Source organism: Mauremys reevesii, linkage group 1 (assembly GCF_016161935.1).
Source record: "Mauremys reevesii isolate NIE-2019 linkage group 1, ASM1616193v1, whole genome shotgun sequence".
Classification (NCBI taxonomy): domain Eukaryota; kingdom Metazoa; phylum Chordata; order Testudines; family Geoemydidae; genus Mauremys; species Mauremys reevesii.
Genome location: NC_052623.1, coordinates 897,583 through 914,817, shown reverse-complemented (window position 1 = coordinate 914,817; position 17,235 = coordinate 897,583). Strand labels below are relative to the sequence as shown.

Here is a 17,235-nt window from a genome sequence, read left to right as displayed (position 1 = left end):
GAGCCCCGGCCAGACCCAGCCAGACCCAGCCGAGCCCCGGCCAGACCCATCCAGACCCAGCCGAGCTCCAGCCAGACCCAGCCGAGCTGGGCACCAGACCCAGCCGAGCCCCGGCCAGACCCAGCCGAGCCCCGGCCAGACCCAGCCAGACCCAGCCGAGCCCGGCACTAGACCCAGCCGAGCCCTGGCCAGACCCAGCCGAGCCCCGGCCAGACCCAGCCGAGCCCCGGCCAGACCCAGCCAGACCCAGCCGAGCCCGGCACTAGACCCAGCCGAGCCCTGGCCAGACCCAGCCGAGCCCCGGCCAGACCCAGCCAGACCCAGCCGAGCCCGGCACCAGACCCAGCCGAGCCGGGCACCAGACCCAGCCGAGCTCCAGCCAGACCCAGCCGAGCCCACTGTCCGGTGATAGTGATCACTGGGCCGAACACGTCCCAGCTCAGCCTCCCCGTGAGCATGTGGGATGCAGCTGCCTGCTCCTTCCCCGGCACGGCCCAGCACTGACTCCTCACTCAGTCCCTTCCCCACGCTGGGAAACAACATGGCGCACCAGGGAAACTGAGGCACACCTAGGCGTCATACAAATATTACCAACAAAGGCCCATTTGCCCGCCCTGCACTGAGCCCAGAGACTCGGGTTTGGCTAAAGTCTCTTCTCAGAAGGCCTCTGTGATGAGATGGGAATGTTCTTGGTGTTTGCTCTGAATACTGTGTGGGTGCCTCAGTTTCCCCTCTGCAGTTCTGAGGTATCTAGGTGGTGGGCTAAGGGGGTGTGATCGTTGCAGAGCCCTCGGGGACCAGTGTGATGGTGTCTGCACAGAGAATGGCTGACACCCTGTCTGCTGGCAACAGATGGCCTGGGCCCCTCCCCTGCAAGGTGCCAGCTGAATGTGCGGGAGAACAAAGGGATCAGGTGACAAAGGCCAGAGGTGGGGCTGGAGAGTCTCAGCTGGAGCTGGCTGGGGAGAGAGAGGTTGGCCCCAAGATGGACCCGGCTGAGGGGTCCTGGTTTCTGTACCTACAAGCTCTGGTTTGGTTCCTGTCCTCTAATAAACCTCTGTCCCCCCGTCTGCCCCCCCCCAGCAGGGAGCCCCCGGGCCAGCCTGTCCCCCCAGAGCACAGAGCCCCCGGGCTGGCCTGTTCCCCCCCCCACTGCACAGAGCCCCTGGGCCGGTCTTTCCCCCCCACAGCATGGAGCCCCCGGGCCGGCCTGTCCCCCCAGAGCACGGAGCGCCCAGGCCGGCCTGTCCCCCCTCCCCTCAACCCGGAGCCCCTGGGCTGGTCTGTCCCCCCCACAGCACAGAGCCCCCGGGCCGGCCTGTTCCCCCCCCAGAGCACGGAGCCCCCAGGCCGGCCTGTCCCCCCTCCCCACAACACGGAGCCCCGGGGCTGGTCTGTCCCCCCCACAGCATGGAGCCCCGGGCCGGCCTGTCCCCCAGAGCACGGAGCCCCAGGCCGCCTGTCCCCAGAGCACAGAGCCCCGGGCCGGCCTGTCCCCACAGCACAGAGCCCCGGGCCAGCTGGTCCCCAGCACGGAGCCCCCAGGCCGGCCTGTCCCCACAGCACAGAGCCCCCGGGCCGGCCTGTCCCCCACAGCACAGAGCCCCAAGCCGGCCTGTCCCCACAGCACAGAGCCCCCATGCTGGCCTGTTCCCCCACAGCACAGAGCCCCCAGCACAAACCAGCCAATGCTCCATTGTTCTTAGGCATCACAGACACCCCCACCCCCTGCCAGTGAGCTCAGGGCCCCGACATGCCAGGCACCCCACAACCCCCCTGCCGCCGAGGCCCCTGGCGCTGTACCATCTGCGTACACCAGACAGACGTGGGGGGCAGAGGGCCGGATCCCCCTCCCCTCTGCGCAGGGGGACCCCGCCGGCCCCTGAGGGTCACGCCGGGCTCCCCTGGCTGAGCCCGGCCCTGCATCCAGCCTGTGACCCACGTCCAAGCCCTGGCCCCTGGCCCCACAGCAGCTCTGGCCTGCTCTGCCGGCGGCTGCCAGGCCCCATGACGCAGCCCCGAGAGCTCACCCAGCCTGGGGCTCCTCCGCTGCTGCGGGGCCCGGCTGGGCCCAGCTCCCGGCTCCCTCGCGGGCGGGCAGCCAGCCAGCACGGCCAGGCAGGAATCCCAGCCGTACGCGGCGCCGGCAGCCGGTGCCACCCGGCCCTGTGGGCACAGCTGGCCAGGAGCGGCGCAACCATCCTCGTGCCAGGCTCTGCCGCCGCACTGTGCCTGCCCCAGCGCCCCCGGCTGCTTCCCCCGGGGCTGGGCTCCACAACCCCTGCCCCCCTCGAACTCAGCTCAGTGGGGGGGTCTGGGTCACCTCAGGGGCAATGGAGCATCAGCTGGTTTGTGCTGGGGGCTCCGGGCTTTGGGGAAACAGGCCGGCCCGGGGCTCTGTGCTCTGGGGACAGGCCGGCCTGGGGCTCCATGCTGTGGGGACAGGCGGCCCGGGGCTCTGTGCTGTGGGGACAGGCCAGCCCGGTGGCTCCGTGCTGTGGGGAACAGGCCGGCCCGGGGCTTCGTGTTCTGGAGGGGGACAGGCCGGCCCGGGGGCTCTGTGCTGTGGGTGGGGAACAGGCTGGCCCGGGGCTCTGTTCTGTGGGGACAGGCCAGCCCGGTGGCTCCGTGCTGTGGGGAACAGGCCGGCCCGGGGCTCTGTCCTCTGGGGGACAGGCCGGCCGGGGCTCTGTGCTCTGGGGACAGGCCGGCCCGGGGCTCTGTGCTGTGGGGGACAGGCCGGCCCGGGGCTCTGTGCTGTGGGGAAACAGGCCGGCCCGGGGGCTCTGTGCTCTGGGGGGGGGGGACAGGCCGGCCCGGGGGCTCTGTGCTGTGGGGGGACAGGCCGGCCCGGGGGCTCCGTGCTGGGGGGGGGACAGGCCGGCCTGGGGGCTCCGTGTTCGGGAACAGGCTGGCCCAGGGGCTCTGTGCTGTGGGGACAGGCCGGCCCGGTGGCTCCGTGCTGTGGGGACAGGCCGGCCCGGGGGCGCCGTGCTGGGGGGGGACAGGCCGGCCTGGGGCTCCGCGCCTGGGGACAGGCCGGCCCGGGGCTCTGTGCTCTGGGGGACAGGCCGGCCCGGGGCTCTGTGCTCTGGGGACAGGCCGGCCCGGGGCTCCGTGTTCGGGAACAGGCCGGCCCAGGGGCTCTGTGCTGTGGGGACAGGCTGGCCCGGTGGCTCCGTGCTGTGGGGACAGGCCGGCCTGGGGCTCCGCGCCTGGGGACAGGCCGGCCCGGGGGCTCTGTGCTCTGGGGGGGGGGACAGGCCAGCCCAGGGGCTCTGTGCTCTGGGGGGGGGACAGGCCGGCCCGGGGGCTCCGTGCTGGGGGGGGACAGGCCAGCCCAGCGCCCGGGGGTATCCCTGGTCTCTGACTCCCTGTTCTGTTCATTCCCTCTGGGGCACCTGGCGCTGGCCACTGTTGGCCGACAGGACACTGGGCTGGTTGGATGCTTGGTCTGACCCAGTCTGGCCGCTCTTGTGGAACCACTCCTGCGCCCACACAGTATCTGCCACCCCAGCCCTGGGCTCCCCCCACCCTGTCGGTGCCCCTCACTCCCGACCCGCAGCCCCTGCTAGCCCAGCCCTGGGCTCCCCCCATGGGACGTTATTGACATTACCTGTGACCGTATAGATCATTGATGCAACCACTGTTATATATTTGCAGCAAATATATGTGTACAGATGTGGTCTCCTCACCTCAAAAAAGATATTCTAGCACTAGAAAAGGTTCAGAAAAGAGCAACTAAAATGATTAGGGGTTTAGAGAGGGTCCCATATGAGGAAAGATTAAAGAGGCTAGGACTCTTCAGCTTGGAAAAGAGAAGACTAAGGGGGGATATGATAGAGGTCTATAAAATCATGAGTGATGTTGAGAAAGTGGATAAGGAAAAGTTATTTACTTATTCCCATAATACAAGAACTAGGGGTCACCAAATGAAATTAATAGGCAGCAGGTTTAAAACAAATAAAAGGAAGTTCTTCTTCACGCAGCGCACAGTCAACTTGTGGAACTCCTTACCTGAGGAGGTTGTGAAGGCTAGGACTATAACAGGGTTTAAAAGAGAACTGGATAAATTCATGGTGGCTAAGTCCATAAATGGCTATTAGCCAGGATGGGTAAGAATGGTGTCCCTAGCCTCTGTTCGTCAGAGGATGGAGATGGATGGCAGGAGAGAGATCACTTGATCATTGCCTGTTAGGTTCACTCCCTCAGGGGCACCTGGCATTGGCCACTGTCGGTAGACAGATACTGGGCTAGATGGACCTTTGGTCTGACCCGGTACGGCCTTTCTTATGTTCTTATGTTCTTATGTTGTCGAGTGAGGTGTCTATGGCAAGGTTCTGGGTGGCTGGTTCTGATTATAGTCTGGGTGGGTGTAGTTGAAGTTATGAATAGTGGCTCTGTACTTGTATCTCAAATGCATTCGATTCTAAGGAGCCTCAGTGAAGCATTTGCTCAGCTTCTTGAGAAGGGGCTGTTCTCCGTAAGTGCCCAACCAAGAAACACTCCCTGGACACTGGACTTTGGGAGACGCCAACCACATCTGAGCTGTCCTGGGAACCTTCAAACTAACATGTGAACAATGGCGTTGGCCTGTAAACTGAGTCATGCAGGGACATGTGACTTGCCCGTGTGAGGCCAGACTCCATCTTGCTGCTGTGATTTTCCACAGTAAGAACGGACGGGGCGTCCTTCCACGGGCAGAGAATATAAAACCCCTCCATCTTGTCTTCAATCCTGCTTCTGACCTCTGGAGGGACTTTGCTACAAACTGAAGCTCTGCACAAAGGACTGAAGGACCCATCCCAGCGGGGGATGTTCCAGAGACTTGATTTGAACCTGCAGTTTACTTCATCATTGCTACAAGCCTGAACTAAGAACTTGGCCATTAATTGATTCCATTTAACCAATTCTAGCTCTCATCTCTACCTTTTTCCTTTTATGAACAAACCTTTAGATTTTAGATTCTAGAGGATTGGCAACAGCGTGATTTATGGGTAAGATCTGATGTGTATATTGACCTGGGTCTGGGGCTTGGTCCTTTGGGATTGAGAGAACCTTTTTCTTTTATTGGGGTGTTGGTTTTCTTAACCATTTATCCCCAGGACGAGTGCACTGGTGGTGATACTGGGAGACTGGAGTGTCTAAGGAAATTGCTTGTGTGACTTGTGGTTAGCCAGTGGGGTGAGACCAAAGTCCTTCTTGTCTGGCTGGTTTGGTGCCTTAGAGGTGGAAAAACCCCAGCCTAGGGCTGTGACTGCCCTGCTCCGAGCAATTGGTCCAGAACTGATGCTCTCAGAAGCATCCCACCAAAGGCAGCATCGTTATGGGGGGTAAGGCCCCTGGCTCCCGTCTGACCTGGGAGGGACCCAGGAGTCCTGACACAGCTCAGCGAGGCACTCCTCTAGTGAAACTGGCCAGTCTGCCGGGGCCCCAGCTCCTCCTGTGGGTGCTGCAGCCCCAGGTCCCCCCGCTTCATGCCAGGACCAGCACCCCCCGGCACTGACGGGGGCAGTGGGAGCTATGGGGAAGGGAGTCTGTATGGGGGGCAGCAGGATGTGGGGGGCAAGGGGTCTGTGCAGGAGGGGCAGGACGCAGAAGTGGGGGGGTACCCTGGTGGAGGGCAGTGGGGACGTGCTGTTTCCAGCAGAGACAGTTGCTAAACAATAGGGGCTACCAGTGCCCACCCCAGTCGGCCCCACTCCAGGCACATTGTGGGGGAGACCGGGGGGAGGAGCATGGGGAAGGGCCCAGCCCCACAAAGTCACAGACTGCAGCAGGCCCGAGCAGGGCAGGGCGTGGGCACAGGCTGAGCCAGCTGCCTGCTGCCCCCACCCTGCGCCCCCACCTGTCCCCCCATCCCTGCGTGCCCCACATCCTGCACTGTGCCCCCTGCACCAGTATCCAGCTGTCACGGAGTGTGGGGGAGTCCGGCCCTGCACCCCTTTTCCTGAACTCCCAGTGACTCTCAGCCAGCCATTAAAACAGAAGGTTTATTGAACAACAGGAACACAGGATACGGCCCAGCTTGTGCTCAGAGCCAGGACCCCTCAATCTGGCCCTTCTGGGGGTTCAGGGTGCTTGGATCCCAGCCTAGGATCCCCTGAAACCCCACCCCCCAGCTCCCAAAACTGAAGAATGCCTCCACTCCCCCGTTCCCTTTTGTCTACCTCCAGCCAGAGGTGAGACCTCCCCTCCCCCAGGCCAGGCTCATGTTACAGCTGCAGACCTGGTTCTCACCTACCAACCACACAGACAGCCCCTGCTCTCCCCCATCCCCCACACAGACAGCCCCTACTCCATCACACCAGCCCCAGCGGCTGGCTGGGGCTGGTTTTCATGCAGTGGACAGGGACCCCCCCCAGACAGAGGGGACTCAGGGACCATGGCTCCCTGCAGCAGGCCTAGCTGGACAGATGCGGTGGGGCTGGGAGCCAGGACTCCTGGGTTCTCTCCCCAGCTCTGGGAAGGCAGTGGGGTCTAGTGGTTATAACGGGGGAGGGGCTGGGAGCTCTGTCCCTTCCCTGTACAGCCAAAGCTCTGCCCCCTGGGCACTCAAAGCTCCACCCCGGGGATGGTAACATCTTTCTGAGTGCCTCAGTTTCCCTCTGTGCTTTGCATTGCTATGCAGGGAGCGTAAAAGGTTAAAAGCTGCTCTGGGGCAGAGCAGGATCCTGGGTGGGGGAGGTGGTGTCACTGTAACAAAGTGAGACTGCTTTGTCTGAACCCTGTGTGTGCCTCAGTTTCCCCACGTGCTACTCAAGGGGGTGTGATTGTTGCAGACACCCCTAGAGAGCAGGTGCGACTGCTGACGGGCTGCAGAGAACAGCCGACACTTGTAGCCTGGCAGCTGCTGGCCGGGTCCCCTCCTCTGCAAGGAGCAGCTGGGGGGGCTGGTGCAGCCCAGGTGACCTGCTGGACCCGGTTAGGGACAAAGGAGGGAGGAGGGCAGCGGGCGTGATGGAGGCCGGGCAGCTGGAAGCGAGTCCGTCTCCTGGTTGGGGACTGGGGGCGAGGGCCCAGGGCTCTGGATCCCCCCATGGACTTTGCCGAAGGTCCCTGATCTCGGTGCTGCAAGCTCTGTTCTGCGCTGGGCTCCCCACGATAATAACCCGTCTGTCCCACGCGGGCTGGGAGTCACGGCTGGCTGCGGCGTGGGGGGCAGGGCCCTTTGGGGGTGAGGCTCCCCCAGGGGACTCGCTGCGGGGAGCTCCCGGGGTGAGCAGGGGGCTGAACGCTCCGAGGTCAGACCCAGGAGGTGCCGAAGCGGAGCAGGGTCCTTGCCCTGGGACAGGTGCCCTGAGGGGAGATGCAGCCCCAGAGCCGAGTGGGGCCGGGGCCCCCGGCAGAGCCAGACGTGCTGGAGGCAGGGGGACAAAGGGCCAAACCCCGGAGAGAGAGAGAGAGGGAGCCACCCTCGGGGTCGCGGTGCTCTGGCCTAGTCACCCCTCCCCCATTTCCCAGCCACCTGCAAACCCCGCTGGGGTCTTCCTGCAGGTGGCTGGGAAGGGTGTTACTAGTGCAGGGCCAGGGGCCGATCCCCGCGGGGCCCAGGGAACCAACCCCCCAGCGAGGTCTCCATTCGGGGACCGAGCAGTCAGCCCTTCCCCCTCCCCCGCCCTGCCCCAGCCCTGCCCCCCAGCGAGGTCTCCATTCGGGGACCGACCAGTCAGCCCTTCCCCCTCCCCCGCCCTGCCCCAGCCCTGCCCCCCAGCGAGGTCTCCATTCGGGGACCAACCAGTCAGCGCTTCCCCCTCCCCCGCCCTGCCCCCAGTGAGGTCTCCATTCGGGACCGACCAGTCAGCCCTTCCCCTCCCCGCCTCTGCCCCAGCCCTGCCCCAGCCCTGCCCCGACCTGCCCCCAGCGAGGTCTCCATTCGGGACCAACCAGTCAGCGCTTCCCTCCCCTCCCGCCCCGCCCCGACCTGCCCCCAGCCCTTCCCTCCCCCGCCCCTGCCCCAGCCCTGCCCCGACCTGCCCCCAGTGAGGTCTCCATTCGGGACCGACCAGTCAGCGCTTCCCCTCCCGCCCCGCCCCGACCTGCCCCAGCCCTGCCCCAGTGAGGTCTCCATTCGGGGACCGACCAGTCAGCGTTTCCCCCGCCCCGCCCCTGCCCCGCCCCGACCTGCCCGAGCCCTGCCCCCCAGCCCTGCCCCCCAGTGAGGTCTCCATTCAGGGACCGACCAGTCAGCGTTTCCCCCGCCGTGCCCCAGCCCCAGCCCTGCCCCAGCCCTGCCCCCCTTCAGCGGGGCCACGTTCGTTTTACAGCATTCTGGTGCCGGGTGAGGTCCCCGCCACGCCCGCGGCTGTCACCCCCTCCCCACCCCCGCCCTACCCCCCTCCCCGCCCCCACCCTGCCCCCGAGCCCTGCCCCCCGCGATCGCCAGGCACGCGGCCTCTTCCCTGGCCCCTCCTGCGACTAACGACAGGGACAGACCCCCGGCCTGGCGCCGGCCGCGCTGTTAGCTCCGGCTTAGCCCCCCAGCCAGCCACGGCCTGGCTGCCAGTAGCCAGGTGACTGCTCAGTGGGGCCTGCCGGTGTCCCGGGCAGATTCGCAGCAGGGAGCCCCGGACAGAGACTGGACGCTGGTGCCGTAGGCCCAGCCTCAGAGGCTGCAGGCCGGCCCCTGTGAGCTACGGGGACCTGGGGCCCGGCCCAGTACAGGGGTCACCCCCAAAGGGCCTGGCCGGGACACCCCTATTGATCCATCCATGCCCTCCTCCATCCTAACCTAACTGCCTTCTATGAGGAGATAACTGGCTCCGGATGAGGGGAAAGCAGTGGACGTGTTATTCCTTGACTTTAGCAAAGCTTTTGACACAGTCTCCCATAAGAACATAAGAACGTCCGTACCGGGTCAGTCCATCTAGCCCAGTATCTGTCTACCGACAGTGGCCAATGCCAGGTGCCCTTGAGGGAGTGAACCTAACAGGCAATGATCAAGTGATCTCTCTCCTGCCATCCATCTCCATCCTCTGATGAACAGAGGCTAGGGACACCATTCTTACCCATCCTGGCTAATAGCCATTTATGGACTTAACCTCCATGAATTTATCCAGTTTCCTTTTAAATGCTGTTATACTCCCACAGTATTCTTGCCAGCAAGTTAGAGAAGTATGGGCTGGATGATTGGACTATAAGGTGGATAGAAAGTTGGATAGATGGTCGGGCTCAACGGGTAGTGATCAACGGCTCCATGTCTAGTTGGCAGCCGGTATCAAGTGGAGTGCCCCTAGGGTCGGTGCTGGGGCCGGTTTTGTTCAATATCTTCATTAACGATCTGGAGGATGGTGTGGACTGCACCCTTAGCAAGTTTGCAGATGACACTAAACTGGGAGGAGTGGTAGATACGCTGGCGGGTAGGGATAGGATACAGAGGGACCTAGACAAATTAGAGGATTGGGCCAAAAGAAATATGATGAGGACGGAAGAATCCCATGCACTGCTACAGACTAGGGACCGAATGGCTGGACAGCAGTTCTGCAGAAAAGGACCTAGGGGTTACGGTGGACGAAAAGCTGAATATGAGTCAGCAGTGTGCCCTTGTTGCCAAGAAGGCTAATGGCATTTTGGGTTGTATAAGTAGGGGCATTTCCAGCAGATCGAGGGATGTGATCATTCCCCTCTATTCAGCATTGGTGAGGCCTTATCTGGAGTACTGTGTCCAGTTTTGGCCCCCACACTTCAAGAAGGATGTGGAAAAATTGGAGAGGGTCCAGCGAAGGGCAACAAAAATTATTAGGGGGCTGGAGCACATGACTTATGAGGAGAGGCTGAGGGAACTGGGATTGTTTAGTCTGCAGAAGGGAAGAATGAGGGGGGATTTGATAGCTGCTTTCAACTACCTGAAAGGGGGTTCCAAAGAGGATGGATCTAGACTGTTCTCAGTGGTAGCAGATGACAGAACAAGGAGCAATGGTCTCAAGTTGCAGTGGGGGAGGTTTAGGTTGGACCTTAGGAAAAACTTTTTCCCTAGTAGGGTGGTGAAGAACTGGAATGGGTTCCCTAGGGAGGTGGTGGAATCTCTTTCCTTAGAGGTTTTTAAGGACAGGCTTGACAAAGCCCTGGCTGGGATGATTTAGTTGGGTTTGGTCCTGCTTTGAGCAGGGGGTTGGACTAGATACCTCCTGAGGTCCCATCTATGATTCTGTGATTCGTCAGTGCAGAGCTCCGCCCCCCATCCAGCTCCACCCCCACCCTCCCAGCAGCATCTGGCAGTTCTGCCCCCCAGGGCTGGGCCAGCAGAGAAGGCGAGGGAGCCGGTGGGCCCCCCCCGTACCTGTGTCATCGGGGGAGCTGCCGGCCGGGCTGCCCTGGCTCAGCGTGGCCCAGCTGGAGTCCTCGTCGCTGGCGGCGCTGGCCCGTGGGCCGAAGAGCAGGCTGGCGCTCTTGCCGTGCTCGCGGGGCCCGCGCTCCGAGCTCTGCTCCGACTCAGCCGTGATGGGGTCACTCTGTACCGGGGTGGAGTCACCATCCTCCTCCTCCTCCTCCTCCGGGCCCCCCCGCGGCAGGTCACTGAGCAGCGCCGTGGCGGGGGGGCCAAGCTCATTGCGATTCTGGTCCTGCTCGGCCGCCTGGCGCAGCTGGTTCTGCCCGTCCTTCACCCACTTGGCATTGGCGGGCTCCTCCTCAGGTGGGGGTCCTGGCCTCAGGGCGCTGTGCTGAGCAGGGCAGGTGCAGGGGTGGTGCTCTGGGGGCGAGGCCTGGCACGGCAGCGTGCCGTTCAGCAGCTCACTGTGGGGCACCCGCAGTGCCAAACTCAGCCCCGGGCAGCTGTTGTCATTGGCCAAGTCGCTCCTCTGGCTCAGCGGCCATGACATGGCCCCGGGTACCCTGAGAAGGGAGAGACACTGGCGTGAAGGCCGGCACAGCACGGAGCACAGGGCTCGGCCTGGCCCCGGGGTGCAGCCAGCCAGGGGACATCTTTAACAACACAAGAACAGCTATACTGGGTCAGCCCAAAGGTCCATCTAGCCCAGTGTCCTGTCTGCCGACAGTGGCCAGTGCCAGGTGCCCCAGAGGGAGTGAACCTAACAGGGAGTCACCAAGTGACCCATCCCCTGTCGCCCATTCCCAGCTCCTGGCAAACAGAGGCAGGGACCCCATCCCTGCCCAGCCTGGCTAAGAGCCATTGATGGACCCGTCCTCCAGGAACTTATTTAGTTCTTTTTTGAACCCTGTTATGGTCTTGGCCTTCAGAACATCCTCTGGCGAAGAGCTGCACAGACTGACTGTGTGTTGTGTGAGGAAATACTGCCGCTGCTTTGTTTTAAACCTGCTGCCTATTCATGGCATTTGGTGACCCCTAGTTCTTGTGATATGAGAAGGAGTAAATAACTTTTCCTTATTCACCTTCTCCACATTCCTCATGATTTTATAGACCTCTATCATATCCCCCCTTAGCCATCTCTTTTCCAGGCTGAAAAGTCCCAGTCTTATTAATCTCTCCTCATACAGAAGCCATTCTATACCCTTAATCATTTTTGCTGCCCTTTTCGAACCATTCCAATATCTCTTTTTTGAGATGGGGCGACCACATCTGCACGCAGTATTCAAGATGTGGGCATCCCATGGATTTATATAGAGGGAACGTGATATTTTCTCTCCTATTATCTATCCCTTTCTTAATGATTCCCAACATTCTGTTCGCTTTTTTGATGCCGCTGCACATTGAGTGGATGTTTTCAGAGAACTATCCACAATGACTCCAAGATCTCTTTCTTGAGTGGTAACAGCTAATTCAGACCCCATCATTGTATATGTATAGTTGGGATTATGTTTCCCAATGTGCATCACTTTGCATTTATCAACATTAAATTTCATCTGCCATTTCGTTGCCCAGTCACCCAGTTTTGTGAGATACTTTTGTAGCTCTTCACAGTCTGCCTCGGACTTAACTATCTTGAGCAGTTTTGTACCATCTGCAAATTTTGGCACCTCACTGTTTACCCCTTTCTCCAGATCATTTATGAATATGTGGAATAGGACTGTCCCAGTACAGACCCCTGCGGGACACCACTATTTACCTCTCTCCATTCTGAAAACTGCCCATTTGTTCCTACCCTTTGTTTCCCATCTTTTAACCAGTTACCAATCCATGAAAGGCCCTTCCCTTTCATCCCATGGCAGCTGATTTTGTGTAAGAGCCTTTGGTGAGGGACCTTGTCAAAGGCTTTCTGGAAATCTAAGTACACTGGATCCACTGGGTCCATATGCTTGTTGACCCCATCAGAGGATTCTAGTAGATTGGTGAGGTATGATTTCCCTTTACTAAAACCATGTTCACTCTTCCCCAACAAATTATGTTAATCTGTGTGTCTGACAATATTGTTCTTTAGTTTCAACCAGTTTGCCTGGTACTGAAGTCAGGCTTACAGGCCTATAATTGCCAGGGTCACCTCTGGAGCCCTTTTCAAAAATTGGTGTCACATTAGCTGTCCTCCAGTCATCTGGTCCAGACGCTGATTTAAATGATAGGTTACAAACCACAGTGAGTAGTTCTGCAATTTCACATTTGAGTTCCTTGGGTGAACAGCATCGGTCGTCATGACTTAGTACTGTTTAGTTTCTCAATTTGTTCCAAAACCTCCTCTAAGGACACCTCAATCTGGGACAGTTCCTCAGATCTGTCATGTAAAAAGACTGGCTCAGGTTTGGGGATCTCCCTCACATCCTCAGCCGTGAAGACCGATGTAAATAATTCACTTAGTTTCTCCGCAATGGCCTTATCGTCCTTGAGTGCTCCCTTAGCACCTCGATTGTCCAGTGGCCCCACTGGTTGTTTACCAGCTTCCTGCTTCTCATGTATGGGGTGGGACCGGTCTACTGCATCCCTGTCTCCCTCAGCTCCTCCAGCTCAGCCACCCTGGTCCCCAAAGCCCGTGCGCGGGCTCTGAGGGCCAGGAGCTCCTGCACCGAGTGCACACATACGCCACCCGCCCACAGGGCAGGTATTGCGGCATTGGGTGCAATAAGCTGGACTATAGATCTATTCAGGAACCACATGCCCAGCTCCCGGCCTCAGGCCCAGCCTGGCTCCCTCGGTGAGGGTCAGGGCACCACGACAGAGCTGGGAGAGCCCGGGGCCGGGTGACACTCAGCCATGGGGGGACGAGGGAAGCTGCTGAATGCAAGCGCACCCTGGCCAGGCACCCAGGGCGGGCACCCCGGGACAGGCTCCCTCTGCCTCTGCTCACACTGGGGGCCCCTGTGCACAACAGCAGCTCTGCGATCCGAGCCTGCCAGAGGCAGCAGGGACCCTGGAAGTGACGTAGCAGCTTGGGCAACCCGGCATCCCATCCTAGAACCACTGACCCACAGGGCTAGAAGGGACCGCAGGGGTCAGCTAGTCTGGCCCTGCTCAGATGCAGGATTGGTTGGTCTGACCCATTCCTGACAGCCCCAGCCCCCTTTGGAAACGGTTCCCTGACCTCCCAAGGCGTCTGGTCCATTGTCCTACTGATCTTAGCTAGAAAGTTCTTCCGGAGATTTCACCTCACTCCGCTGGGCTGGAGTCTGACCCCTCACCTCTTGTCCTGCCCTTACTGATGGCGGCCTCTCCAGTACCTGACGACCGCTGTCATGCCCCCCCCCATCTCCTCTTTTCCAAACTAAACATACGGGGAGTCGAATCGTACGCGGGCGTTAGGGTCTGATGTCAGCGCGTACAGCGAAAATCACGTCTAGTCAAACGCCCACTGAGTGGAATGGCGGGCACAATCGCCCGCACTACAGGTGCAGTATTTAAACTGTTATTTTTCTCTCGTTCGTTTTGTTTTGCCGAGCGCATATAGTTAAAATTGCGTAAGTTAAATGCGCCTGTGATGCGACTCCACTGTACCCAGTTCCTTCAGCCTTTGCTCGTATGGTTTGCATTCCACCCCGTGGATCCTCTTTGTCGCTAGCCTCTCCACATCCTTCCTGTGCATTGGTGACCCAAACTGGACACCGTTCTCCAGCTGAGGCCTAACCAGCACCAAGCAGAGCGGTGCTATCACCTCCTGTGACTCGCATGCTAAGCCTCTGATCATGCAACCTAACATCGCATTTGCTTTTTTTGCAGCAGCATCGCATTGCTGACTCCACTGCTCCCAGATCCTTCTCAGCAGTGCTGCCGCCAAACCAGTTATCCCCCAGGCTGTATTTGTGCATTCGTTTTTTCTTCCCTTAGTGTAGCACCTTCCATTCGTCTTTGTTGAATTTCATTTTGTTGTCTACAGCCCAGTTCTCCAATTTATCCTGATCCCTCTGAATTTAGTTCTGTCCTCCAAAGTGTCGGTCCCCACCCGCCTCCCCGCAGCTTTGTGTCAGCTGCAGATTGGCTCAGCTTGCTCTCTGGGCTGACAGCCAGAGAATAAACTTTTTCACTAGGAGGGTGGTGAAGCACTGGAATGGGTTACCTAGGGAGGTGGTGGAATCTCCTTCCTTAGAGGTTTTTAAGGCCCGGCTTGACAAAGCCCTGGCTGGGATGATTTAGTTGGGTTTGGTCCTACTTTGAGCAGGGGGTTGGACTAGATGACCTCCTGAGGTCCCTTCCAACCCTGAGAGTCTATGATTCTAACACCGGCCCCAGAACAGCCCCTTGTGGAACCACCCAACCTCAGTCCAGTCACAGTCCATTTTTCCTGGCTCGGACCCACAGCCCGTCCAGCCCAGGATCCCACCCGCCCCTCCTAGGTCACTGGCCACCACTCTGCTGGCCCAGGGGCGCCCTTACCCTGTGGCTGCAGCCGAGGCAGATCCTACGTGCCCCTGAGGACCAGGACAGCCGTGTCCATGCGGGGATGCTGCTGGGGACCAACTCCCAGAACCTGGAGACAGAAGAACAGGAGAGGGGGGTCACTCAGGGGGGCAGCGGGGTCAGACTCAGATCCCAAGGGCAGGCGAGATGGACAGGATCAGCTGATCTCACCCCCTGCCAAGTACAGGCCACAGGACTCCCCGAATCTCGACGGGACTCAAAGCCAGTCAGGGGGTGGGAAATGCCCCAGCAGCTAACTGACCCCACCCCACCCCAGGGTCCAGCCTCAGCTCCCGGCCACCGGCTTGGGTCAGACTTCGTCTGCCAGGGTCCGGAGCCCAGTCCGCCCTGTGATCCCCAGACGCCAACTTCCTCCACCCGCACCATCCGTGGCATGCAGAGCTCGTCTCTCCCCATCCCGTCCTCAGCAGCCCCCAGATCACCGGCCCCTCCCTCACCCCAGAGCCAGCCGCATCTGCGCCGCCCCGGACCAGTCCCCAGCCGACAGCCCATCCAGACGCAGGGGGCAGGCGACTCCCCCTCCACACCCCAGCCAGGGCTGGGAACCCTTCTGCCCCGCGGGGCGCGGCAGCCTCAGGATTTCGGGGGTCCTGGACCTGCCCCTGCTTTGCTGGGTGTTGTGGGGCCTCGGCTGGGCTCAATCCCAACCGGCCGCGTGGGGATCACGTCTGGGTATTGACGGCCAGCGACTCCAGGCACCGCTCAGCCCAGCCCCACACCAGGGGCAACTAACCGCAGAGCTGAGCTGCGCCCGCCACTGCTCACCCGCATGTCTGCCCCACGCCTGGCACGGCCTGACCCACGGCCCCACAGACACGTAACTCCACACCCTGGGCTCCCCTCGGCCCCGCCGGTGCCCCCCACTCCCGCAGCCCCCACTCTGCCCGGTGTCCCCACTCCCGACCCGCAGCCCCTGCTCCCCCACAGCCCCGCTGCCCCACACTCCCGATCCGCAGCCCCCGCCTCCCCGGTGCCCCACACTCCCAACCCGCAGCCCCGCTCCCGGTGCCCCACACTCCCGACCCGCAGCCCCCGCTCTGCCTGGTGTCCCCACTCCCGCAGCCCCGCTCCCCCCGCAGCCCCCACTCTGCCCGGTGTCCCCACTCCCGACCCGCAGCCCCCGCCTCCCGGTGCCCCACACTCCCGACCCACAGCCCCGCCTCCCGGTGCCCCACACTCCCGACCCGCAGCCCCGCTCTGCCCGGTGCCCCACACTCCCAACCCACAGCCCCCGCTCTGCCCGGTGCCCCACACTCCCGACCCACAGCCCCCGCTCCCGGTGTCCCACTCCCGACCCGCAGCCCCGCCTCCCGTGCCCCACACTCCCCGCCTCCCGGTGCCCCACACTCCCCGCTGCCCCGGTGCCCCACACTCCCGACCCGCAGCCCCGGTGCCCCACACTCCCAACCCACAGCCCCTGCTCCCCGGTGTCCCCACTCCCGACCCGCAGCCCCTGCTCCCCCACAGCCCCGCTGCCCCACACTCCTGACCCGCAGCCCCTGCTCCCGGTGCCCCACACTCCCGACCCACAGCCCCTGCCCCCGGTGCCCCACACTCCCGACCCGCAGCCCCCCGCTCTGCCCGGTGCCCCACACTCCCGACCCGCAGCCCCCCGCTCTGCCCGGTGCCCCACACTCCCGACCCGCAGCCCCCCGCTCTGCCCGGTGCCCCACACTCCCGACCCGCCGCCCCCCGCACGGCCCGGTGCCCCACCCGCCCCCCCCGCCGCCCCCGCTGCTCCACACTCCTGACCCACAGCCCCTGCTCTGCCCGGTGCCCCACACTCCTGACCCACAGCCCCGCCCCCGGTGCCCCACACTCCTGACCCACAGCCCCGCTCTGCCCGGTGTCCCCACTCCCGACCCACAGCCCCTGCCCCGGTGCCCCCACTCCCCGCAGCCCCCGCTCTGCCCGGTGCCCCACACTCCCGACCCACAGCCCCCGCTCCCTGCTGCCCCCGCAGCCCCCTGCTGCCCCACACTCCTGACCCGCAGCCCCTGCTCCCCGGTGTCCCCACTCCCTGCTCCCGCTGCCCCGGCCCGGCCGGTACCTGCTGCTGCCCCGCTCGGCTCTGGGAGGAGCCGCCGCTTCCGCTTCCGAGAGACTCGGCCCCGCCCGGGGCAGGTGGGGGGGCGCTGGGGGGCTGGGGGGGGCTAGTTACTCTCAGGAAGTTCCTGGGGGGGGCGGTTCATCCCGGGGGGTGCTGGGGCGGGGGAGGCAGATCCAGGCCCCCCCCCGGGCCCCTCGTGCGGGCCTGGCCCCCCCCGTGCTGATCTGCCTCCCCCCCGTGCCTGCCTGGGCCCCCCCCGCTGCTCTGGTCCCCCCCATGCTGGCCTGGTCCCCCCCAGCTCCGTCCAGGCCCCTGTGCTGATCTGCCCCACCCCGTGCTGGCCTGGCCCCCGTGCTGATCTGCCCCGTGCTGGCCTGGCCCCAGTGCTGATCTCCCCCCGTGCTGGCCAGGCCCCCGTGCCTGC

At 62.3% G+C, this 17,235-nt stretch overlaps 1 protein-coding gene across 4 annotated transcripts in view; it reads right to left on the bottom strand.

Moving 5' to 3' along the window:
* APBB1 (amyloid beta precursor protein binding family B member 1) overlaps positions 1-16,849 on the bottom strand; it is a 39,465-nt gene extending 22,616 nt beyond the window's left edge. Inside the window, exons 1-3 of one of the 4 annotated variants that reach the window (XM_039520051.1) lie at positions 16,812-16,849; positions 14,717-14,810; positions 10,280-10,833 (exon numbers count right to left, since the gene is read on the bottom strand). In XM_039520051.1, coding sequence (XP_039375985.1) covers positions 10,280-10,820 — 541 coding nt within the window. In that variant the 5' untranslated portion in view covers positions 10,821-10,833; positions 14,717-14,810; positions 16,812-16,849. Of the gene's footprint in view, positions 1-10,279; positions 10,834-14,716; positions 14,811-15,198; positions 15,500-15,526; positions 15,595-16,811 lie in introns of those variants that run through there. The other 3 variants (XM_039520052.1, XM_039520050.1, XM_039520049.1) reach the window with 3 other exon arrangements.
* Between the last annotated feature and the right edge of the window lie 386 nt (positions 16,850-17,235).